Source organism: Mesoplodon mirus (genome assembly GCF_964341445.2).
Source record: "Mesoplodon mirus genome assembly, chromosome: 4".
NCBI lineage: Eukaryota > Metazoa > Chordata > Mammalia > Artiodactyla > Ziphiidae > Mesoplodon > Mesoplodon mirus.
In genome coordinates this window covers 154,400,290-154,424,933 of record NC_138979.1, presented here as the reverse complement: position 1 = coordinate 154,424,933, position 24,644 = coordinate 154,400,290, and the positions used below count along the sequence as shown (strand labels likewise).

Sequence of the window (24,644 nt, the reverse complement as noted above, 5' to 3'; positions counted from 1 at the left end):
ACTTTACTAGGGCGTGTCTTGGAAGAGAGGCCACAGCCGGCGAGCACCGCTGGGGCATCTCGCTCACCTCCGGCAGCCGCACCTGCCTCCCCGCGAGATGATTGGCGTCCTGCTCCTGCTCCTGCTCCTCCTCCTCCCCTTTCTCCTGTACATCGCTGCACCCCAAATCAGGTCTGTGCAAATGTATTGCCTTCTCTTGAGAAGTCTTCGGGGGAAACATTCATCCCCATCGAAGCTCTGTTCTTCAAAAGAAGGCAAGGGAGACTCCCCGCGGGGCTCCAAGTAGGGGAGTTCGGTTGGTCGGAGGAGGTCCAGCTGCCCTGGGTGAGGAGGGCGATACCAGGAGACCCCAGGCCGTGGGAAGGGGCTGCAGTCCGGAGCACCCTGCTTTGTTTCCTCAGTGCGACTCGTGACATCTGCAGCTCCATTGCTTGCTCTCTTGTTGCTGTTAGATTTGCTTTTTCTCTGGACAGATGTAGTAAAGGAGAGAATTGAAAGGGTTTCATCACATTCTCCTGCCTTCGCAGCAGGAGTTGGGGGTGGGAGGTGGTCCGAGCCCTGCTCTGGGGTTTGGGGGTGGGGAGGAGAGGTTGAGGGTCGTGGTCTCTTGACCAGGTGACACATCAGCCAATGGCTGGCTGAGTGCCCCGGAGAATCAGCAGCGAGTTGCACACTGCTGATTGGTGCTGAGTAAATCACCAGTAGTGACGGTGGACCAGTGACTGAAGACACACATTCCTTCCCTCGGTGGGGATTGGATGGGCGGGGGAAAGGGGACGCGGTCACTGTCTGAGTGGAACTGGAAGGCGCGCTAGATCACCCTCTGCCGTTTCTTACCACATTCACCCCTTCTTCCCTTTCTCCCCACCTCCCTCGAGCCCCTCCTCCAGTTGTATTTTTCCTCCCCTCTGCACACGCAGTCTTTCCACCTCTAGGCACACATGGGTGTTGGTACTGGGCCGAAACGCTCCTTCTTATCTCTTTCCGCCACGACATCCTCTTATCCACATAGAATCTCACTGAAGAGTTGAACCTGAACTGAAAATAGTGCTCATACCTCAGCAAGATTTTTCTAAGGAAGGTTACACTCCAAGGGTGATGTTCCAGACCACCTAGCTAGGTCATGGGGGCTCGACCAGAGCTGGACTTTCATAGTTGATTGTCTCTTCTCTTCCTGCTGGTTAAGCAGAAGGAAGAACTGGGTAGAGGCCCTGATATGTTGTGGCTCCTGGAGCTAAAGCTGAAGGAATGTGGGAAACTGAGCAGGGAGGCTTGTTCTGAGCAGGAAGATATCCGTTGGTGGTCACCTTGAGTTAGTTTGCTTCCTTCATGGCCTGTTTGTTCTAAGCAGGAACTTGAGTGGCTAGAAGTGTGTACTTTGCAATTCTAAGTTCAATGAAAAAGGTTGAAATGCTCTTAAAAATGCATCTCCCAGTCAACAAATTGTTTTAAATTGAGCCCCCAAGATTTGCAGAGAAAAGAACAATTCGAGGCCTACTAATACCTGTTTGTGCATTCATTCTTTTGGAGAAGCAGGATGAAGGACGAAGGACTCAAATTAGTGAAACCAGGACTTGAATCTCAGCTCCCCTTTGTACTTACTTACATTATTCTTTGTCTTATTTATTTATTTTTTCTAAATGTATTTATTTATTTTTGGCTGCGTTGAGTCTTCGTTGCTGTGTGCAAGCTTCCTCTAGTTGCGGCAAGCAGGGGCTACTCTTCGTTGCTGAGTGCAGGCTTCTCACTGCGGTGGCTTCTCTTGTTGTGGAGCACGGGCTCTAGGCACGCAGGCTTCAGTAGTTGTGGCACATGGGCTCAGTAGTTGTGGCGCACGGGCTTAGTTGCTCCGCGGCGTTAGGGATCTTCCCAGACCAGGGCTCGAACCCGTGTCCCCTGCATTGGCAGATGGATTCTTAACCACTGTGCCACCAGGGAAGTCCCTCTTTGTCTTATTTTTTTATTTATTTTTTTTTTTGTGGTACGCGAGCCTCTCACTGTTGTGGCCTCTCCCGTTGCGGAGCACAGGCTCCGGACGTGCAGGCTCAGCGGCCATCGCTCACGGGCCCAGCCGCTCCACGGCATGCGGGACCCTCTCGGACCGGGGCACGAACCCGTGTCCCCTGCATCGGCAGGCGGACTCTCAACCACTGTGCCACCAGGGAAGCCCCCTCTTTGTCTTATTTTTAAGTGTGTGTGTGTGTTTCTGTTCGTTTTGTCCAAGTTGACAAGTTTTCATAATTTTAACTCTGTGTTGGGTAAGCTGTTTTATTAAGGCCATAAAGTGACTGTTATGGACAGATTAACATCAGTGAACCAGTTCTTTCTTTTTCTAGGCTGAGTCTTGTGATTTCCTAAGCCTAAGAAAGAGCTCCACCAGGATCCTGGCTAAACAGATATTCATCAGTTCTTGTAACTGCAGGGAACAGTGCTAAGGTTTGCCCTTATAATAGAATCACTTCTGTCCTCAAGCAAGAGCAGAAACATTTGAACAAGAAAATCTTTTTTTAAAAAATAAATTTATTTACTTATTTACTTATTTATATTTTTGGCTGCGTTGGGTCTTCGTTGCTGCACACGGGCTTTCTCTAGTTGCGGTGTGCGGGCTTCTCATTGTGGTGACTTCTCTTGTTGTGGAGCATGGGCTCTAGCCGCGCGGGCTTCAGTAGTTGTGGCACGCGGGCTCAGTAGTTGTGGCTCACAGGCTCTAGAGCACAGGCTCAGCAGTTGTGGTGCACGGGCTTAGTTGCTCCGTGGCATGTGGGATCTTTCTGGACCAGGGCTCAAACCCGTGTCCCCTGCATTGGCAGGCAGATTCTTAACCACTGTGCCACCAGGGAAGCCAGAGCAAGAAAATCTTAAGAGCAGAAAATTTTGTTTTCTTTCCTCCAACCTTCCTTTAATCTATAAAAAGACAGCAGTAGAAGGAACCAAAACAGCCCTCAGCCTTGGGACCTGTAGACACGGGGATATTGCAGGAATCTCTGGCTGAGACAAAGAAAATGAAGAACTGATGAGCTCTCCTCTGTCTGCAGGAAAATGCTGTCCAGCGGGGTGTGTACATCAACCATCCAGCTTCCTGGGAAGGTCGCTGTGGTCACTGGAGCCAACACAGGCATCGGGAAGGAGACAGCCAAAGAGCTAGCTCAAAGAGGCAAATTCATCTGCTTCTAATTCCCTCCTGCCACTGTTGTTTTTTTTTAATTGAAGTATAGTTGATTCACAATGTTAATTTCTGCTGTACAGCAAAGTGATTCAGTTATACATATATATACATTCTTTTATTAATATATTCTTTTCCATTGTGGTTTATCATAGGATATTGAATATAGCTCCCTGTGCTATACAGTAGGACCTTGTTGTCCATCCATTCTATATGTAATAGCTTGCATCTGCCAATCCCTAACTCCCAGTCCATCCATCCCCCACCACCCCCATCTTGGCAACCACAAGTTTGTTCTCTATGTCTGTGAGTCTGTTTCTGTTTTGTAGATAGGTTCATCTGTGTCATATTTTAGATTCCATGTATAAATGATATCATATGCTATTTGTCTTTCTCTTTCTGACTTACTTCACTTAGTGTGATAATCTCTGGTTGCATCCATGTTGCTGCAAATGGCATTATTTCATTCTTTTTTATGGCTGAGTAGTATTCCATTTTATATATGTACCACATCTTTATCCATTCATCTGTCAATGGACATTTAGGCTGTTTTCAGATCTTGACTATTGTGAATAGTGCTGCTATGAACATAAGGGTGCATGTATCTTTTTGAATTTTAGTTTTGTCCAGATATATGCCCAGGAGTGGATTGCTGGATTATATGGTAATTCTATTTTTAGTTTTCTGAGGAACCTCCATACTGTTTTCTATAGTGGTTGCACCAACTTATATTCCCACCAACAGTGTAGGAGCGTTCCTTTTTCTCCATACCCTCTCTAGCATTTGTTATTTGTAGACTTTTAATGATGGCCATTCTGACTGGTGTTAGATGATATCTCACTGTAGTTTTGATTTGCATTTCTCTAATAATTAGTGATGTTAAACATCTTTTCATGTGCCTATTGGCCATCTGTAGATCTTCTTTGGAGAAATGTCTATTTAGGTCTTCTTCTTGCTACTGCTATTTTATCCCTTGCAATGATGACCGTTCTCATTATTTCCTCCCAGTCTTGGAATTCAAGAACATTCCAAGTGCCCCGCTGATTTGCTGGTCTGACACTAGTACAACGTTCTACATATAATGGACACAATGAATATTATTGATTTATTTTTCTTTCCTGATTTGTTCATCAGATACCTCTGTGTGAAGTAGGGGTAATTCCTTTTTTAAAAAAACAGTAGAAAATAACATTTAACATTAGTATTAGGTCTTTGTTGCGCACTCAAAAACAGAGCCGACAGTTTGTCTCTTTTATATGTTGGTTGACAGGAGCCCGTGTATATTTAGCTTGCCGGGATGTGCAAAAGGGGGAGTTGGTGGCCAGAGAGATCCAGGTCATGACAGGGAACCAACAGGTGTTGGTGCGGAAACTGGACTTGGCTGATACTAAATCTATTCGAGCCTTTGCTAAGGGCTTCTTAGCAGGTAAGTGTGGAACTGGAGACTATGCTGTGGGTCTTGCAATCAACATGGCAGACTTAGCTAAAAGGAAAAGATTCCTCTCCCTCTCTGACACATAGAAATGCTAGACAAAATATAGCCAAAAACTTATGATTCATAGCTGAACTCATTAGTAACAAAGGGAAATACTCAAGAGGCAGAAACAAAAAGTGAATTCAAAGGTTCATAACAGTGCATAAGAACTAAAGCCAGAAATCTCATACGTGTACCAGAACTCAAAATGGGCTTTAAGGTCTGGAGTCCAAATATCCGTACAGGGATAGGAGATGAGACCTCAGGATGTTGAGGGCTGGGTTGCTGTCTGTATCTGAGGCTCCACATAAGGTTGGGATTCGCAAAAAGCCATCTGGTCCTTGGTACAGGGAGCTTAAAAAAAAACCCAGGTCACCAGCTCAGGGGCCTGACAAAGAAGCTTAACATCTCTTAGAACATGGATGGATAAACGGTCATCTGCAAGAAATTAGAACTTCAAGCTGACATCATTTATGGGGTGGGGGGGAATCCATTCACACCACCAAATGGTGCAAGAAACTTGAGCGGAGAAATTAACGTAAAACCCCGTAGTATCACATCAAAATTGAGTCCAAGAGCACTCTGTAGGCTTATTCCCTCATAACCCAGGGATCTAGGCCTCCCAAGGGAAGCAACTTCCACTGATATATACTTTTAGTCAGAAATTACAACTCATATGAGGAAATAAATCATAAGAGAAAGTTGGCAGATGAAACAAAGGGGTGAAACCAGTGTTTCTTTGTGGACCTGAATCTGAGCGGCAGGGAGGCATAGAGAGTATCCTTTTTCTCTTGTTTTGGAATTTCCCATTCAGCTTGGGAAGTCTTTCTGTTGGGAGAGATAGACAGAACACTTCCCAAAAGCACTGAGTAAGTAGCTCCTGAATTGGAAAGATTGGAAAGGCCATTTGGTAATGTCAGGTGGAATTTTGCCCTGTATTAAGAGTAGGTATGATTCAATTAAAGTCTTAAAATGAAAAAACAATACAAAATAAGTATGAGGGGAAAATAGAGGAAAGATTGAAGCCATGCATCCTCATTTTCAAAGCATGGGTATGGGGCAGATTTCAAAGATGTAACAGCTGTGGCTGGCCACTTCCACACTCCATCCCCTCTTCCCTGCAGAGGAAAAGCATCTCCACATTTTGATCAACAACGCAGGAGTGATGATGTGTCCCTACTCCAAGACAGCCGACGGCTTTGAGATGCACATGGGAGTCAACCACTTAGGTAAGAAATTGTGTCTCATCACAAAGCTAGAGGGAAGCTGAAGTTCTCCTTGGAAAACTTAGGGTCATATGGAGCCTTCTTTGTGGTGTGATTGGACCTTTGGGCCATAATAGACTATAAGTGTATAATGAATAGTGTTGTCCTGCCTGAAAGCTCAGGCTCGCTTGAGGTTCCTCCCACTTTTTAATCTGTGCTTCAGATTCAATTTACCTTAGAATATTTTTGAACAACCTAATTGGATTGGGGGCTGTGTTGCTTTCTTTGTAGAGACCCTTGTGGCCAGCATCAAGTAGAGGCCGCCTGCCCTTAAACAGTGATGTTATTCAAAGTTGGAATAAGACATGACTTCGTATTCATATTCACATAATCCAGACCTACCTCATAGAAAGATGTCTCATGTCTTTGGCTGTTCCTATTTCCCTAAACCGTCACTGAACTTATTCTGTAGTTGATAATGAATTAATGAGGCAAAAAGCCTTATTCTGGAATGCTCTGCCTTCCATAGCTGAGCCCGGCTCACCACTACTCCCTTCACCCTCACATTGGCCCTGAACTCTGTTAATTCTACTTTTTCTCAAAGGTCACTTCCTCCTGACCCACCTGTTGCTAGAGAAGTTGAAGGAATCAGCCCCATCAAGGGTAGTGAATGTGTCTTCCTTAGCACATCACCTGGGAAGGATCCACTTCCATAACCTGCAGGGTGAGAAGTTCTACCATGCAGGTCTGGCCTACTGTCACAGCAAGTTAGCCAACATTCTCTTTACCCAGGAACTGGCCCGGAGGCTAAAAGGTAAGCTTAGAAGAAATGAGTGTGGAGACATGAGTCAATGGGAAGTAGCTAAAAGCCACAGGAATAGGAACTGTTTTCTGGAGCCCATCCTCTGGACAGGACCTGCTTCCATGGCTCTACCTGGGTATAGTTTTAGTAAACAGCCCACAAGTGAATGTTGGAGGTGACTGGGAGGTAACGGGAAAATTCTGAAGGCTGGGCTTTGACAGTTACTAGCTGCATGATCTGCAGCAAGTTGCTTAACTTTTCAAGGCTTATTTCCTCATATGTAAAATGGGACTGCTTCACGGGTTATTGTCATGATTAATTCAGGCCTCATGAGCAAATCAAGTTTTTTGACTCGTAATGAAACTAGATAGAAGGGAGGGACCAGAACTGGCACTGGCTACAACCATTGGGATAAAACAGGTGCTGGGACTATGGAGGGGGTCTCCCTAAAAACAAAGGGTCAAATAAGAGGGAATTGTATGCTTGAGGAGGGGAGTCTCCTGTCACAAATAAACAGAGGTCCTTAGAATGGTCTACTATGGATTTCCAATAAATAGAACAGGAAATCCAGGGTGGAAAATTAGAGTTGCTTAGGATTAAGGCAGGCAGAATTCAGGCTGAAGGTATCAGACACATTATCCGCATCGCTGGAACAGGATCGTCAAACCACATGGACAGCTGTGAGATGGAGAGTTATGTCTATGCCCAGGGCATAACATCCTTTATCAGCTTGGGATGGATCAGGGTAACTGGATGGTGGAAACTATCCAAAGGTTGGTCAGGGAGCTAGAGTGGCCAGGAAGTGGAGAGGTGGACCCAGCCGTGAGGATCAGATAAAAGCAGAGGCTACACGAGTGAGAAAACCTAATAGGTATGAGGATTAGGTGGGAAATAGCTATGATGCAATGAAAGGAACCTGGGCATGACGGAAGAGTCATTCATTCAGCCATTCAACAGCCACGTATTCAGTGTCCATGCTATTTTACACACTGGATTAGTGGAGTGGTGGAGTGGTTCACATCCAATGGGAGAGAGAAATAGTTAGCAAGTATTTATACAACTGTCACATGTAAAATCACATGTAAAATCAGTCTAGTAATGCATGAATAATTCTCATTGTAAAAAGTTCAAATAAGAGGGAAGTGTATAGAGTTATTCTTCTCTCTTCCCTTTCTGCTTTTCTCCCCTCAAGATACCACTGTCAACAACTTGATGTGCACCATTCCAATTATTTTCTTATGCATTTACATATGTATATATCATATGTAAGGAAGTGAAATTCCAACACAGTATCTTAGAGATCTTTCCATGTAGTACATAGAGATTTACCCCATTACTTTTGTTGGCCTCATTGTGTTTCATGGTATAGATGTGCTTTAGTTTACATTTCCTAAACAACGTCTAGACAGTTTTCTTTTTGTTGTTGTTATTTAATTATAATTGTGATAAATGCTATAAAGGGGAATTACGAGGACCTATAATGGATTGGCGGGGGGGGGTGGGGAGAACCTTATTCAGTCTGAAGGATCAGGAAGGACTTTTCTGAGGGAGTGAGTTGCAAGCTGAGCCCTCGCAGGATGATTAGAAATTAAATGGGTAGGGCTTCCCTGGTGGTGCAGTGGTTGAGAGTCCGCCTGCCGATGCAGGGGACACGGGTTCGTGCCCCGGTCCGGGAAGATCTCACATGCCACGGAGCGGCTAGGCCCATGAGCCATGGCCGCTGAGCCTGCACGTCCGGAGCCTGTGCTCCGCAATGGGAGAGGCCACAACAGTGAGAGGCCCGCGTACCGCAAAAAAAAAAAAAAAGAAATTAAATGGGTTACAGTGTGGGTGGGGTGAGGCAGCTGAGGGGGCTGAGGAACATTCCAGGCAGAAGGAAGAGAATGCATAAAGCTCTGGTCTCTGCTTGAGAAACTGAGAAAAGGCAGTCATAGTTAGAATGTAGAAAGCAAGAGATCTGAGCTGAGTCTGGTAAAGTAGGTGAAGGTGAAATCCAGAGAGGCCACAGTAAGGATTTTAGTGTTTATTCTAAGAGCAATGGAAAACCGTTAAAATGAAATCCTTTTTTAAAACAAGGGCAAGAGTGGATGCAGCAGGTGATTTCTGTGGTTGAGGTAAGAAGTGAGGGTAGCTTGGACTAGGGTGGTGGAGATGGAGGGTAATAGACACTCCCGAGAGATATTTAGGATGTGAAAATCACAGGGCTTGTTGATTGGAGATGTATGGTGAGGTGGTGGATCCTTAAGGACTGGTCCTGTGTGCCTGCCTGGTTGAAAGTGTAGGAAACACTGCAAGAACCAGGTTTAGCCTTAAATATATGAAGTCAGTTTTGGACCTCTGAGTCTGCATTACTATGGGTTATCTAGAGTAGATGTCAAGTGGAAAATAATACAGGTCCACAGTCCTTTTTCTGTAATTGTGAAATCCACAAAGGCCTGAAAACTCAGTTTTTTCCTAAGCTTGATACCAAAACTCATTTGGCAGCAAAACCTCACCTGTAGTAGGGAGAGTAGGTAATAGACATTTTATATATATAAAATAAAATTTTAAAAATTGGAAACATTTCTGACCTCAGGGTTTCTAGAAAAGAATTGGGGACCTTAAATAGCACATGCATAAGTGTCATTTAGCACTTATCATGCACCAGAAAGAATTCTAACCTCTTTAACACATGAACTCATTTAATTCTGAAAACAGCTCCGTGAGGTGTAGGTATTATAATTATCCCTATTTTACAGATGAGGAAACTAAGTCACAACATCAGGAAGGTCACACAGCTAGTGAGTGGTAAAGCTTGGATTTGAAACCGGGCAGTCTGACTACAAAGTCCATACCCTTAACCACCACATTATACTGCCTTTTATTGTCAGCCAAGAGTTAAAAGGAGCCACTTGGACCATAGATAAAAATGAGTGCTATAAAGTTACAGAGAGGGAATTTAGTGAGACATGAGAACTCTTAACATTTAAAGTTTGGGTAGAAGATGATGACCCGGTCCAGGAAACAAGAGGATGCATTCAGAAAGGTTAAAAAAACCCAGAAGAGGTGTGAGATCATGGAAGCCAGTGAAAAGGCAGCTTTAGGATGAGAGTGGTTAACAATGTCAAGTGCTTCTGAGAGGTCCTTGCTCTGCTGCTTCCTAGCAGTTAATAACCTCTCTGAGCCTTAATTGTAATCTGTGAAATGAAGGTATAAATTACTGTGAGGAGTGCTTGTGATAGCATCATGGGAAGGGAGTCCACACGGGGCAAATGTTTATTCATGTCTTCTGCTGTCTTTGGCCACTTGGAAACATCAAGACCTGTCTTCCCCTCTCTATATGGCATCCCCGCATCAGGCTCTGGCGTTACAACGTACTCTGTACACCCTGGCACAGTCAACTCTGAATTGGTTCGGTACTCATCCCTCATGAGATGGATTTGGTGGCTTTTCTCCTTCTTCATCAAGACCCCTCAGCAGGGAGCCCAGACCAGCCTGTACTGTGCCTTAACAGAAGGTCTTGAAGCTCTAAGTGGCAACCATTTCAGGTATGAATGTGTCTGTTTTTGAAGATGGAATTTCATTGCCCACAGGAAATAATTTGGATTTGTCTGGTATACCATACCCTTTTAATTTATTCTTTTGGGGGGAGCATGTGTTTATTTATTTAAATTTTCATTTTATATTGGACTATAGTTGATTTACAATGTCGCGTTAGTTTCAGGTGTACAGCAAAGTGATTCAGTTATACATATACATATATTCATTCTTTTTCATATTCTTTTCTCATATAGGTTATCATAGAATATTGAGTAGGGTTCCCTGTGCTATACAGTAGGTCCTTGTTGGTTATCTATCTTAGATATAGTAGTGTGTGTATATTAATCCCAGGCTCCTGATTTATCCCTCTCTACCATGTTTCCCCTTTGGTAACCATAAGTTTGTTTTCGATATCTGTAAGTCTGTTTCTATTTTGTAAATAAGTTCATTTGTGTTATTTTTAAAAATTAGGTTCCACTTATGAGTGATAACATATGATATTTGTCTTTCTCTGTCTGACTTACTTCACCTAGCACCTAGTATGATAATATCTAGGTCCATCCATGTTGCTGCAGATGGCATTATTTCATTCTTTTTTATGGCTGAGTAATATTCCATTGTCTGTATGTATACCTTACCTTTTTTAAAAGGTACATTGTCCAATATGGCTTTTGTCTCTTGACTCTAGGGATGAGGGTAGTTAATGATGCTGCTAATGATGCTGATGTTTTATCTTTTAATAGGGGAATTTGACCCATTCACATTTTTTTTGTGGTAACTGCTAGGTTTGATTTTATTCATGCCGTCTTTTATATGGATGATTATGCTTTCTGGTTGTTTCTTTTCTTCCTACATTTTTTAATGTCAATCTAGTTTTCTTTGTTCCTTTTTGGACTCCTAGTTCTATTTTTTCACATTAAAAAGAATTTGAATCTATATTTCTCCCTTGCCTTCGGGACTAAAATAGTATCAATGGACTCCCTTCTTGAATAAGTGAAGACTTTTAAAACTTTGTATTGTAGGGAATTTTGAGTGTACACAGGAGTAGACAAAATAGCATGTTGAATCCCCATATACCCATAATCAGCCTCAACAACCATTTAACCCATGGCCAATCCTGCCCCATCCCCATCCACTACCCCTTCCCATATTTTTCTCATTCCATATTATTTTGAAGCAAGTTCCAGATATCACATAAGATCAAAATTTTAACACGGTTTCACCTCCACCTTCAAGATTTGTGGAAATAATCTGAAATTTTAGAGAAAGGGCTGTAAATAAATTCAGATTGGAATGAAAGGTAGACAGTCAGATCATGAAAGGTCTATAATGCCAGGCTTAGAGAGGAGCCACAGAAGTTGTTTCAGTAGAGAGAGCCACAATCTGGTCTGTGGTTTAGAAAAATATCCTTAGTAACTCCGTTTGATGAATGAATGAAGTACCCCAAATGAGAGAGAATGAGTTTCTGATGTAGGGTAATGACAGCCGGAATGAGGAGAATGGTTTAAGTGAGAGACCCTGAAGAGGCAGCATTTTAACCACTTTTACCACTTGATGACCAACAAGTGAGGATTTGGTGACCTGGGTTCAAGCCTGACTTATTAGGAGATTAATTGTGACATTAACTGAGACAGAAGTTGTAGGTAAATAATGTGTATAACTTAGGGTTCTTTGATTCCAAACCAGTGGAAATGGACTCTGGCTAACATAAGCAAGAAGAGAATTTATTAAAATATGGGGATACTCCTAGGTTCGAAGGGAAGACTGAAGAGTCAGGCTTCAAACAGTCAGAATGGCCAGTTAGCTGGCCAGGACCCTGCTGCTGGAGTGAGTGAACGCCAGCTGTCTTCAGTCTGTTGTGTTGCTCACCATCCACTCTCCAGGGAGGAAGCATTGGGTCTCCTTCCTGCCCCGATCATCGCCTCCATCCTCTCACCCCCACTCGCTTGGCTGCAGGAGGACAGGCAGGCATTTGATTAATGGGCTCTTCAAACTATATCCAAGAGGAAGAGGTAATTCCATAGAAAGAAGTCAGGTTTCTATTGCCAGAAGAATGTGGGATGGGTGTTCAACCAAAGAGGAACAATTGCCCACTACGTAATAAACCTGGCTCTGTACATGTTGAGTGTGTTATCCATAAGATATGTGAGTAGAACTGTGTAGCGGATAGTTGGAAATGCAGGTCTGAAGTGCAAGAAGATAGATTATTTAGTTTTGTACACTGGAATGATTTTCCAAGAGTGACTGGATTCTTCTTCCCTGGAGATTTTTTTAAATGAAATAACCCTTTATCTTGGTTTTGACTGAATGGCTTAGAGTCAGCTTCAAATCCTCAGTTATTGAATTGACTTTTGAAGAGCCTTTCCAGTACAATGGATTCTTAATTTTAAGCATTTTGAAGATCCAACCACAGCCATGTAGACCACTAGCAAGACATGAACATAGAAGTCTGTCTTGATTGAAGCTTTAGGACCTTTGCACTGGTTGTTCTTTTCTGCCTGAAACTATTAATCAACTTTTTGTCTTTATAGATTTGCCTATACAGTTGGAATTATATAATATATGGCCTTTTGTGACTGGCTTCTTTCACTTAGCATTACATGTTAAAGGTTCATCCATGCTAGAGGGTGTATCAATACTTCATTCCTTTTTATTGCCAAATATCTTATTTTATGGATACACCATCTTCATTTATCCATTCATCAGTTGATGGGCATTTGGATTTTTTCCCATTTTTGGGTTGTTAAGATAATGCTGCTATGAACATCCATGTACACATTTTGTATGGATATTTCTCTTGGATATAAACCCAGAAATGGAATCTCACTGGAATATGGGTCATATTTTAACTCTACTTTAGCTGTTGAGAAACCACCAGACTGTTTTCCAAAGTGGGTGCACCATTTTACATTGCCACAAGCAGTATATGAGGGTTCCAATTTCTCCACATCCTTGTTAACACTTGTTATTGTCTGTCTGTCCTTTTTTTTTTTTTTTTTTTGCATATGCGGGCGTCTCACTGTTGTGGCCTCTCCCGTTGCGGAGCACAGGCTCCGGACATGCAGGCTCAGCAGCCATGGCTCACGGGCCCAGCCGCTCTGCGGCATGTGGGATCTTCCTGGACCGGGGCACGAACCCATATCCCCTGCATTGGCAGGCGAACTCTCAACCACTGCACCACCAGGAAAGCCCTGTCTGTCTGTCCTTTGATATTAGCTATCTGAGTATATACGGAGTAATATCTCATTGTGGTTCTCATTTGCATTTTCCTGCTACTGATGTTGAACATCTTTTCATGTGCTATTGCCCGTTTCTATATCTTTGTTGGAGAAATGTCTATTCAAATCCTTTGCCCATTTTTAAATTGGATTGTCTTTTTGTTGTTTAGTTGTAACAGTTCTTTATATAATCTAGATATGAGTCCTTTATCAGGTATATGATTTGCAAATATTTTCTCCCATTCTGTTGGTTTGTCTTTTCAGTTTCTTCATGATGTCCTTTGAAGAACAGAAGTTTTTAATTTTGATGAAGTCTCATTTAGCTAGTTTTTCTTTTATCACTTGTGCTTTTGGTGTCTTATCTAAGAAACTATTGCCTAGCCCCAGGTCAAAAAGATTTATTACTGTTTTCTTCCAACAGTTTTATAGTTTTAACATTAAGTTCAGGTCTATGATCCTTTTGTTTTTCTTTTTGAATTTTATTTTATTTATTTTTTATACAGCAGGTTCTTTTTTTTAACATCTTTATTGGCGTATAATTGCTTTACAGTGGTGTGTTAGTTTCTGCTTTATAACAAAGTGAATCAGCTATACGTACACATATATCCCCATATCCCCTCCCTCTTGCGTCTCCCTCCCTCCCACTCTCCCTATCCCACCCCTCTAGGTGGTCACAAAGCACCGAGCTGATCTCCCTGTTATACAGCAAGTTCTTATTAGTTATCCATTTTATACACATCAGAGTATACATGTCAATCCCAATCTCCCAATTCATCACACCCCCACCCCCACCCCCGCCACTTCCCCCCTTGATGTCCATATGTTTGTTCTCTACATCTGTGTCTCTTTTTCTGCCCTGCAAACCAGTTCATCTGTACCATTTTTCTAGGTTCCACATACATGCGATAGTACATGATACTTGTTTTTCTCTTTCTGACTTACTTCACTCTGTATGACAATCTCTAGATCCATCCACATCTCAACAAATGACTCAATTTTGTTCCTTTTTATGGCTGACTAATATTCCATTGTATGGTACCACATCTTCTTTACCCATTCATCTGTCGATGGGCATTTAGGTTGCTTCCATGACCTGGCTATTGTAAATAGTGCTGCAATGAACATTGGGGTGCATGTGTCTTTTTGAATTATGGTTTTCTCAGGGTATATGCCCAGTAGTGGGATTGCTGGGTCATATGGTAATTCTATTTTTAGTTTTTTAAGGAACCTCCGTACTGTTCTCCATAGTGGCTGTATCAATTTACATTTCCACCAACAGTGCAAGAGGGTTCCCTTTTCTCCACACCCCCTCCAGCATTTGTTGTTTGTAGATTTTCTGATCATGCCCATTCTAACTGGTGTGAGGTGGGTGATACCTCATTGTAGTTTTGATTTGTATTTCTCTAATAATTAGTGATGTTGAGCAGCTATTTTTAAAAAAAATTTATTTATTGTTTATTTTTGGCTGTGTTGGGACTTCGTTGCTGCACGCGGGCTTTCTTTAGTTGCGACGAGTGGGGGCTACTCTTCGTTGCAGTTTGTGGGCTTTTCATTGCAGTGGCTTCTCTTGTTGCAGAGCACAGGCTCTAGGTGAGCAGGCTCAGTAGTTGTGGCGCATGGGCTTTGTTGCTCCACAGCATGTGGGATCTTCCCAGACCAGGGCTCGAACGCGTGTCCCCTGCATTGGCAGGCAGATTCTTAACCTCTGCACCACCAGGGAAGTCTCTGTCGAGCAGCTTTTCATGTGCTTCTGGGCATCTGTATGTCTTCTTTGGAGAAATGTCTATTTAGGTCTTCTGCCCATTTTTTGATTGGGTGGTTTGTTTTTTTAATATTAAGCTGCATGAGGGCTTCCCTGGTGGCACAGTGGTTGAGAGTCCGCCTGCCGATGCAGGGGACGCGGGTTCGTGCCCCGGTCCGGGAGGATCCCACATGCCGCGGAGCGGCTGGGCCCGTGAGCCATGGCCGCTGGGCCTGCGCGTCTGGAGCCTGTGCTCCGCAACGGGAGAGGCCACAAGTGAGAGGCCCGCGTACCGCAAAAAAAAAAAAAAAGAAAAAGCTGCATGAGCTGTTTATGTATTTTGGAGATTAATCCTTTGTCCGTTGATTCGTTTGCAAATATTTTCTCCCATTCTGAGGGTTGTCTTTTCGTCTTGTTTGTAGTTTCCTTTGCTTTGCAAAAGCTTTTAAGTTTCATTAGGTCCCATTTATTTATTTTTGTTTTTATATCCATTACTCTAGTAGGTGGATCAAAAAAGATCTTGCTGTGATTTATGTCAAAGAGTGTTCTTCCTATGTTTTCCTCTAAGAGTTTTATAGTGTCCAGTCTTACATTTAGGTCTCTAACCCATTCTGAGTTTATTTTTGTGTATGGCGTTAGGGAGTGTTCTAATTCCATTCTTTTACATGTAGCTGTCCAGTTTTCCCAGCACCACTTATTGAAGAGACTGTCTTTTCTCCACTGTATACCCTTGCCTCTTTTGTCATAGATTAGTTGACCATAGGTGTGTGGGTTTATCTCTGGGCTTTCTATACTATACCATTGATCTATATTTCTGTTTTTGTGCCAGTACCATACTGTCTTCATTACTGTAACTTTGTAGTATAGTCTGAAGTCAGGGAGTCTGATTCCTCCAGCTCCATTTTTTTCCCTCAAGACTGCTTTGGCTATTAGGGGTCTTTTGTATCTCCATACAAATTTTAAGATTTTTTGGTTCTTGTCTTGTAAAAAATGCCACTGGTAATTTGATAAGGATTGCATTGAATCTGTAGATTGCTTTGGGTAGTATAGTCATTTTCACAATATTGGTTCTTCCAATCCAAGAACAGGGTATATCTTTCAATCTGTTTGTGTCATCTTTGATTTCTTTCATCAGTGTCTTATAGTTTTCTGAGTACAGGTCTTTTACTTCCTTAGGTAGGTTTATTCCTAGGTATTTTATTCTTTTTGTTGCAGTGGTGAATGGGATTGTTTCCTTAATTTCTCTTTCTGATCTTTCGTTGTTAGTGTATAGGACTGCAAGAGATTTCTGTGCATTACTTTTGTATCCTGCAACTTTACCAAATTCATTGATTAGCTCTAGTAGTTTTCTGCTGGCATCTTTAGGATTGTCTAAGTATAGTATCATGTCATCTGCAAAGAGTGACATTTTTACTTCTTCTTTTCCAATTTGTATTCCTTTTATTTCTTTTTCTTCTCTGATTGCTGTGGCTAGGACTTCCATAACTATGTTGAATAAGAGTGGCGACAGTGGACATCCTTGTCTTGTTCCTGATCTTAGAGGAAATGCTTTCAGTTTTTCATCATGGAGAATGATGTTTGCTGTGGGTTTGCCATATATGACCTTTACTCTGTTGAGGTAGGTTCCCTCTATGGCCACTTTCTGGAGAGTTTTTATCATAAATGGGTGCTGAATTTTGTCAAGAAATTTTTCTGCATCTACTGAGATGATCATATGGTTTTTAGTCTTCAATTTGTTAATATGGTGTATCACATTGATTTATTTGCGTATATTGAAGAATCCTTGCATCCCTGAGATAAATCCCTCTTGATCATGGTGTATGATCCTTTTAATGTGTTGTTGGATTCTGTTTGCTAGTATTTTGTTGAGAAGTTTTGCATCTATATTCATTAGTGATATTGGTCTGTAATTTTCTTTTTTTGTAGTATCTTTGTCTGGTTTTGGTATCAGGGTGATGGTGGCCACATAGAATGAGTTTGGGAGTATTCCTTCCTCTGCAAGTTTTTTGGAAGAGCTTGAGAAGGATGGGTGTTAGCTCTTCTCTAAATGTCTGGTAGAATTCACCTGTGAAGCCATCTGGTCCTGGACTTTTGTTTGTTGGAAGATTTTTAATCACAGTTTCAAATTCATTACTTGAGATTGGTCTGTTCATATTTTCTGTTTCTTTCTGGTTCAGTCTTGGAAGGTTATACCTTTCTAAAAATTTGTCCATTTCTTACAGGTTGTCCATTTTATTGGCATAGAGTTGCTTGTAGTAGTCTCTTAGGATGCTTTGTATTTCTGTGGTGTCTGTTGTAACTTCTCCTTTTTCATTTCTAATTTTATTGATTTGAGTCCTCTCCCTCTTTTTCTTGATGAGTCTGGCTAAAGGTTTATCAATTTTGTTTATCTTCTCAAAGAACCAGCTTTTAGTTTTATTGATCTTTGCTATTGTTTTCTTTGTTTCTATTTCATTTATCTCTGCTCTGATCTTTATGATTTCTTTCCTTCTACTAACTTCGGGTTTTGTTTGTTCTTCTTTCTCTAGTTCCTTTAGGTGTAAGGTTAGAATATTTACTTGAGATTTTTCTTGTTTCTTGAGGTAGAGTTGTATTACTTATAAACTGCCCTCTTAGAACTGCTTTTGCTGCATCCCATAGGTTTTGGATCATTGTGTTTTCATTGTCATTTGTCTCTAGGTATTTATTGGTTTCCTCTGATTTCTTCAGTGATCTCTTGATTATTTAGTAACGTATTGTTTAGCCTCCATGTGTTTGTGTTTTTTACTTTTTTTTCCCTGTAATTGATTTCTAATCTCATAGCGTTGTGGTCAGAAAAGATGCTTGATATGATTTCAGTTTTCTTAAAGTTACCGAGGTTTGATTTGTGACCCAAGATGTGATCTATCCTGGAGAATGTTCTGTGTGCGCTTGAGAAGAAAGTGTGATCTGCTGTTTTCGGATGGAATGTCCTGTAAATATCAATGAAATCTATCTGGTCTACTGTGCCATTTAAAGCTTGTGTTTCTTGGGCTTCCCTGGTGGCGCAGTGGTTGAGAGTCCGCCTGCCGAAGCAGGGGACACGGGTTCATGCCCCGGTCCGGGAAGATCCCACATGCCGTGGAGCGGCTAGGCCCATGAGCCATGGCCGCTGAGCCTGTGTGTCTGGAGCCTGTGCTCCGCAACGGGAGAGGCCACAACAGTGAGAGGCCGGAAAAAAAAAAAAAAAAAGCTTGTGTTTCTTTGTTAATTTTCTGCGTGGATGATCTGTCCATTGGTGTAAGTGAAGTGTTAAAGTCCCCCACTATTATTGTGTTACTGTCGATTTCCTCTTTTATAGCTGTTAGTAGTTGCCTTATGTATTGAGGTGCTTCTATGTTGGGTGCATATATATTTATAATTGTTATATCTTCTTCTTGGATTGATCCCTTGATCATTATCTAGTGTCCTTCCTTGTCTCTTGTAACATTCTTTATTTTAAAGTCTGTTTTATCTGATATGAGTATTGCTACTCCATCTTTCCTTTGATTTCCATTTGCATGGAATATCTTTTTCCATCCCCTCACTTTCAGTCTGTATGTGGCCCTAGGTTTGAAGTGGGTCTCTTCTAGACAGCATATATATGGGTCTTGTTTTTGTATCCATTCCGCAAGCCTGTGTCTTTCGGTTGAAGCATTTACTCCATTCACGTTTAAGGTAATTATCAATATGTATGTTCCTATTAACATTTTCTTTTTTTTTTCCTTTTTTTTCTTTTTTTTTATTTTTTGTTTTTGCGGTATGTGGGCCTCTCACTGTTGTGGCCTCTCCCGTTGTGGAGCACAGGCTCCGGACGCACAGGCTCAACGGCCATGGCTCACGGGCCCAGCCGCTCCGCGGCATGTGGGATCTTCCCGGACCGGGGCGCGAACCCGTGTCCCCTGCATCAGCAGGCGGACTCTCAACCACTGCACCACCAGGGAAGCCCCCTACTACCATTTTCTTAATTGTTTTGGGTTTGTTTTTGTAGGTCCTTTTCTTCTTGTGTTTCCCACTTAGAGTAGTCCCTTTAGCATTTATTGTAGAGCTGGTTTGGTGGTGCTGAATTCTCTTAGCTTTTGCTTGTCTGTAAAGCTTTTGATTTCTCCATTGAATCTGAATGAGATCCTTGCTGAGTAGAGTAATCTTGGTCGCAGTTTCTTCCCTTTCATCACTTTAAATATATCGTGCCACTCCCTTCTGGCTTGTAGAGTTTCTGCTGAGAAATCAGCTGTTAACCTTATGGGAGTTCCTTTGTATGTTATTTGTTGTTGTTCCCTTGTTGCTTTCAATAATTTTTCTTTGTCTTTAATTTTTGTCAATTTGATTACTGTATGTCTCAGCGTGTTTCTCCTTGGGTTTATCCTGCCTGGGGCTCTCTGCGCTTCCTGGACTTGGGTGGCTATTTCCTTTCCCATGTTAGGGAAATTTTTGACTATACTCTCTTCAAATATTTTTTTGGTTCTTTTCTCTCTCTTTTCTCCTTCTGGGACCCCTATAATGCAAATGTTGTTGTGTTTAATGTTGTCCCAGAAGCCTCTTAGGCTGCCTTCATTTCTTTTCATTCTTTTTTCTTTATTCTGTTCTGCAGCAGTGAATTCCACCATTCTGTCTTCCAGGTCACTTATCTGTTCTTCTGCCTCAGTTATTCTGTTATTGATTCTTTCTAGTGTATTTTTCATTTCAGTTATTATATTGTTCATCTCTGTTTGTTTGTTCTTTAATTCTTCTAGGTGTTTGTTCTTTAATTCTTCTAGGTCTTTGTTAAACATTTCTTGCATCTTCTTGATCTTTGCCTCCCTTCTCTTTTTTTAAATTTATTTTATTTTTTTATTTTTGTCTCTGTTGGGTCTTGGTTGCTTCGTGTGGACTTTCTCTAGTTGTGGTGAGCGGGGCTACTCTTCATTGAGGTGCACAGGCTTCTCATTGTGGTGGCTTCTCTTGTTGTGGAGCATGGGCTCTAGGCATGCAGGCTACAGTAGTTGCGGCTTCTGGGCTCTAGAGTGCAGCCTCTGTAGTTGTGCTGCCTGGACTTAGTTGCTCCGTGGCATGTGGGATCTTCCCAGACCAGGGCTCGAACCCGTGTCCCCTGGATTGGCAGGCGGATTCTTAACCACCGTGCCACCAGGGAAGCCCTGCCTCCATTCTTTTTCTGAGGTCCTGGGTCATCTTCACTATCCTTATTCTGAATTCTTTTTCTGGAAAGTTGCCTGTCTCCACTTCATTTAGTTGTTTTTCTGGGGTTTTATCTTGTTCCTTCATCTGGTACATAGCCCTCTGCCTATCTTTCTGTGAATGTGGTTTTTCTTCCACAGGCTGCAGAATTATAGTTCTTCTTCCTTCTGCTGTCTGCCCTCTCTCCTTTTTTTTTTTTTTTTTTTTTTGGCCATGCCACACAGCATGTGGGATCTTAGTTCCCCGACCAGGGATCAAACCTGGGCCCCTGGCTGTGAGAGCAGAATCCTAACCACTGGACTGCCAGGGAATTCCCTATGATCCATTTTTGTTAATTTTTGTATATGGTATGAGGTAGGGTTCCAACTTCATTCTTTTGCATTTGGATATCCAATTGTCCCAGAACCATTTGTTGAAAAGATTATTTTCTCTTTGCTGAATTGTCATGATAGCTGTATTAGTCCATCTTGGGCTACCATAACAGAATACCACAAACTAGATGGCTTAAATGACATTAATTTATTTTATCACAGTTCTGGAGGCTGGAAGTTCAAGATCAAGATGCTGGCAGGGCTAGTCTCTGGTGAGGCCCCTCTTCTGCATTGCAGATGGTTACCTTCTTGCTATGTCCTCACAGTGGCCTTTCCTCTGTGTGCATATATTCTTGGTGTCTCCTTCTCTTCTTAATAAGGACACTAGTTCTATTGGATTAAGGCCTCACCCTTATGACCTCATTTAACCTTAATTACCTCCTTAAAGACCCTATCTTCATTATAGTCACATGGGGGTTAGAGCTTCAACCTATGGATTTGGGGGGACATGCATCAGTCTATAACAGTAGTATTACCAAAAATCAATTGACTGTAAATGTGAGGGTTTACTTCTGCACTTTTAATTCTATTCTATTCATTTACATGTGTATCCCTATGCCAGTATAACACTATCTTGATTACAGCAGCTTTATAGTAAGTTTTGAAATTGGTCAATCTTTTACCTATACTGATTAATACTTACCAAAGTCCCACTGGAAATATCAGCATCATGACCATGCTGATGTCATAACCATACTTCAGTACTTCTTATTGTATGTAATAGTTGAATTTTGTATTTGAATAATTTTTACAGCATGTCTTAGCTTACAGGGCATTTTCATGTCCTTTGTATCATTTGCTGTTCACCATAAACTTATAAAGAATTTAAGGCTTAGTGCATTGGAGGCTGTAGAGGCCTACAGAGGCCAAGTCATTTCCAGAGAGTCAATCAGACCCTCTTGGTCATCAGTGATAGTCTTTTCACTCAGAAATGGCAGGTTTTGCTGGTGAGTTCCCTTAAACAGAAGTACTACACTTATAAGGCTTGTTTTTTAAATGCAAAGTCATCTTTAAGTATTTTTTTTTCAACCTTTCATGTATTTAAGAACCATCTGGAGAACTGGTTGAAAACAGATTCCTAGGCCTCAATCCTAGAGATTCTGATTCAGCAGGTCTGGGGTGGGGCCTGAGAGTTGGCATTTCTAGCAAGTTCTCAGAGAGTGCTCCTGCTGTTTGTCCACAGCCCAGAGTTTGAGTAACACGGTTTTAATGGACATAGTGTTAGGAGTTTGCTTCACATGGTTGTTTCAGACTTATCAACTCTCCTTTTTACCTTCAGAGTTTGCTTAGATGGTCCAGGAAGCAGTTTTCTTGAAACCGTATAGTTTTAAAAATTGTTTCTCACATGACGTCAAAGATCGTGAGCCTTTTACTCAATCATTAAAAAAGAAAATAACCCTTCATTGAATCCCTGCTGTGTACTAGATGCAGAGAATACAAAAATGAGTAAAAGAATTATCCTTGAGAAACTTTTCTGGGTGGTGAAAAGTTGGGACACCCCTTCTGCATTTAATGGGGACTTAAGACAATTGTAGTTACAACAATGAAGAGAAGGTATATGAAACACCTGGGACCTTGTTATTACCATTTCTTTTCTGCTATCATCTTTTACTTCTTTTGTTGGTTATGAAGCTGACTTTACTTGTTCTTTGAGTTTAAAAACAGTTATAACTGCAGGTAGATCAGAAAGAAGAAGGTTTTTTTAACCACTCCAAGCATCTATGACCAATGTAAATAGCAGTATCTCAGCTACATGACAGTGTACAAGGTCCTATAGAGTGGACCTTAGAGACATGTTTGAATAAGATGGACATACACAGGAGTCAGAGAGGCACTGATATTACAGTTAAATATATATATATATATATATATATATATATATATATATACATACACACACACAAGGGGGAATATAAAGACTAATTGATACACATTATATATCAAACAAAGCACTCTGATCCGGTGTGGTCTAGTGAGCTCCAAAATGGTAATTACATTTTCTCTGAGGAAACATTGGAGGATGCAGAGATAGGGCAAACACTGGTCCTGTGAAGCACCCAGAGCACATGTCGTTTTTCTGTTGTGTTCCTTATCCCAGGCAGAGAGCAGACTGCATTCTTGACCCTGTGTTCTAAGCCTCTCTGTTTCCTTTCCAGTGACTGCCATGTGGCATGGGTCTCTGCGCAGGCTCGTAATGAGACAGTAGCAAGGCGGCTGTGGGATGTCAGCTGTGACCTGCTGGGCATCCCTGTGGATTGACAGGTGACGGCAGCTGGAACCAAGAGAAGCCTGCAGTAGACTACTAAGTACTCCCTGCCAAAATGATTCTCCTTCAGGATGGCCAAAACCTTGAGCACAAAGAAAGCAAACCTTCCAGCCTTGCCTGCTTGATGTCTGATAAAAGCCCAGTGTACACTGCCAGACCCATCTAACTCCTTGCATTTGTCCAGATTAATTTTGCTCCTGTTACTGCCAGAGTTACTAGAGATAATATAGGATAAGTAGACCTTCATATGACCTCCAAGCTCATATTTTCCTTCTGAAGCCTACTACCTAGGAGAACCTAAGCTATGGCAGGGGTTAGTTTCTGGCACTTTGGATTCGTTTCTATTCTCTTTGTCCACAATGTAGTTCCTCCCAACCAAACAACCTTCAAGGGGGCCATCCTTTAGCTTTAGCTAAACTCCAGGAGTCACAGTGGCTTGGCTCAAGAGCAGGGTTTGTCCCTCACCTCTTAAGAAAACCATCATGGCACCAACATCTGGATTCTTTCAGGAAACTTCACTGAATCTGGATTGTGGCATGGCTTTATCTCTGACAACCTAAAGCCACTGCTGCTAAAACACTTTCACATGCCTAGACCACAAAAGAGCTTCCTTTTCTAAGAAGTGGGTGGAGTTTACAGGATGGCAGAAATTTGGGGAAAGGCAAAAATAAAAATCAAATTTAAACTGTCATTCATTTTCCTGCTGTTTCTCAAATCAGCAAGAGGGTAGTGAAAGAAGCAGCTTGAGAAGGTAGGCCACCTGACTTCAGTTACTGACCCTAGATCCATGGAGGCCTCCTTTTTGTGCCTTGGTTTCTCTTAGAAAACCAGAAGGGAAAGGCTATTTAGTGATTGTCGCTGAGTATATCTTTGTGTGTGTTCTTGTGTATTTATGCAGCTGGGAATATTCAAAATAGTCACAAAGGAACAGTATTAAACTGGACCCCCGTGCAGGTAAATAATCAGAGACGGAGCAGACCTGTGTCATTCAGTCTTTTTTTTTTTTTTTTTTTGCTGTACGCGGGCCTCTCACTGCTGTGGCCTCCCCCATTGCGGAGCACAGACCCAGCGGCCATGGCTCACGGGCCCAGCCTCTCCGCGGCATGTGGGATCCTCCCAGACCGGGGCACGAACCCGTATCCCCTGCACCAGCAGGCGGACTCTCAACCACTGCGCCACCAGGGAAGCCCCATTCAGTCTTTGATACAATGGAAAATGAACTCTGTATATGCTGATAACTACCCACCAAGAAGCACTTGGGTGGCAGGGAAGAAGTCCAAAAAAGAGAAGAATCCTGGAAGATAATGCATGCAAAGGCACTGAAGGGACTAGAAAAGGGTTTTAAAAACACACACACACACACTCACACAACAGCTAAATATGTTAGTAATATCCAGCAATAGAAGAATTGAGGGTGACCACCTGAGTTCAAGTAAGACGGGAAAGGCACTATGTTAAGCACCAATCAACCTATGTGGTAGAAAAAAAAACCCAGACAAACAAAAACAAAACAACAAACAAAAAAACCCCAATTATTTATTCAGCAAAATTATCTTAAGGACTGATATTGGTAACTATAGTCAATTTAAATATCTTTCAGGGCATTTCTTTACATTATCTTGACAAGATTAAAATGTCTACTGTATTTGCTAGAATTCTACAATTTATTTGGAGAATGTTTATCAAAAGTAATGCTGCCAAAGGAAGGCTGAG

General features: G+C 42.0%; 1 protein-coding gene across 2 annotated transcripts; it reads left to right on the top strand.

Moving 5' to 3' along the window:
- Positions 1–24,279, top strand: RDH11 (retinol dehydrogenase 11). Of its 2 annotated transcripts, XM_082616769.1 has the most exons (8): positions 109–171; positions 2,337–2,436; positions 3,036–3,154; positions 4,434–4,589; positions 5,762–5,866; positions 6,447–6,656; positions 9,982–10,171; positions 22,822–24,279. In XM_082616769.1, the coding sequence occupies exons 3-8, from the start codon at positions 3,040–3,042 to the stop codon at positions 22,922–22,924; spliced, it is 879 nt and encodes a 292-aa protein (XP_082472895.1). In that variant the 5' UTR covers positions 109–171; positions 2,337–2,436; positions 3,036–3,039; the 3' UTR covers positions 22,925–24,279. The 2 variants fall into 2 exon arrangements, with proteins under 2 accessions (XP_082472894.1, XP_082472895.1); XM_082616768.1 differs by lacking the exon at positions 2,337–2,436 and having other exon boundaries at positions 1–171.
- Positions 24,280–24,644: the final 365 nt, after the last annotated feature.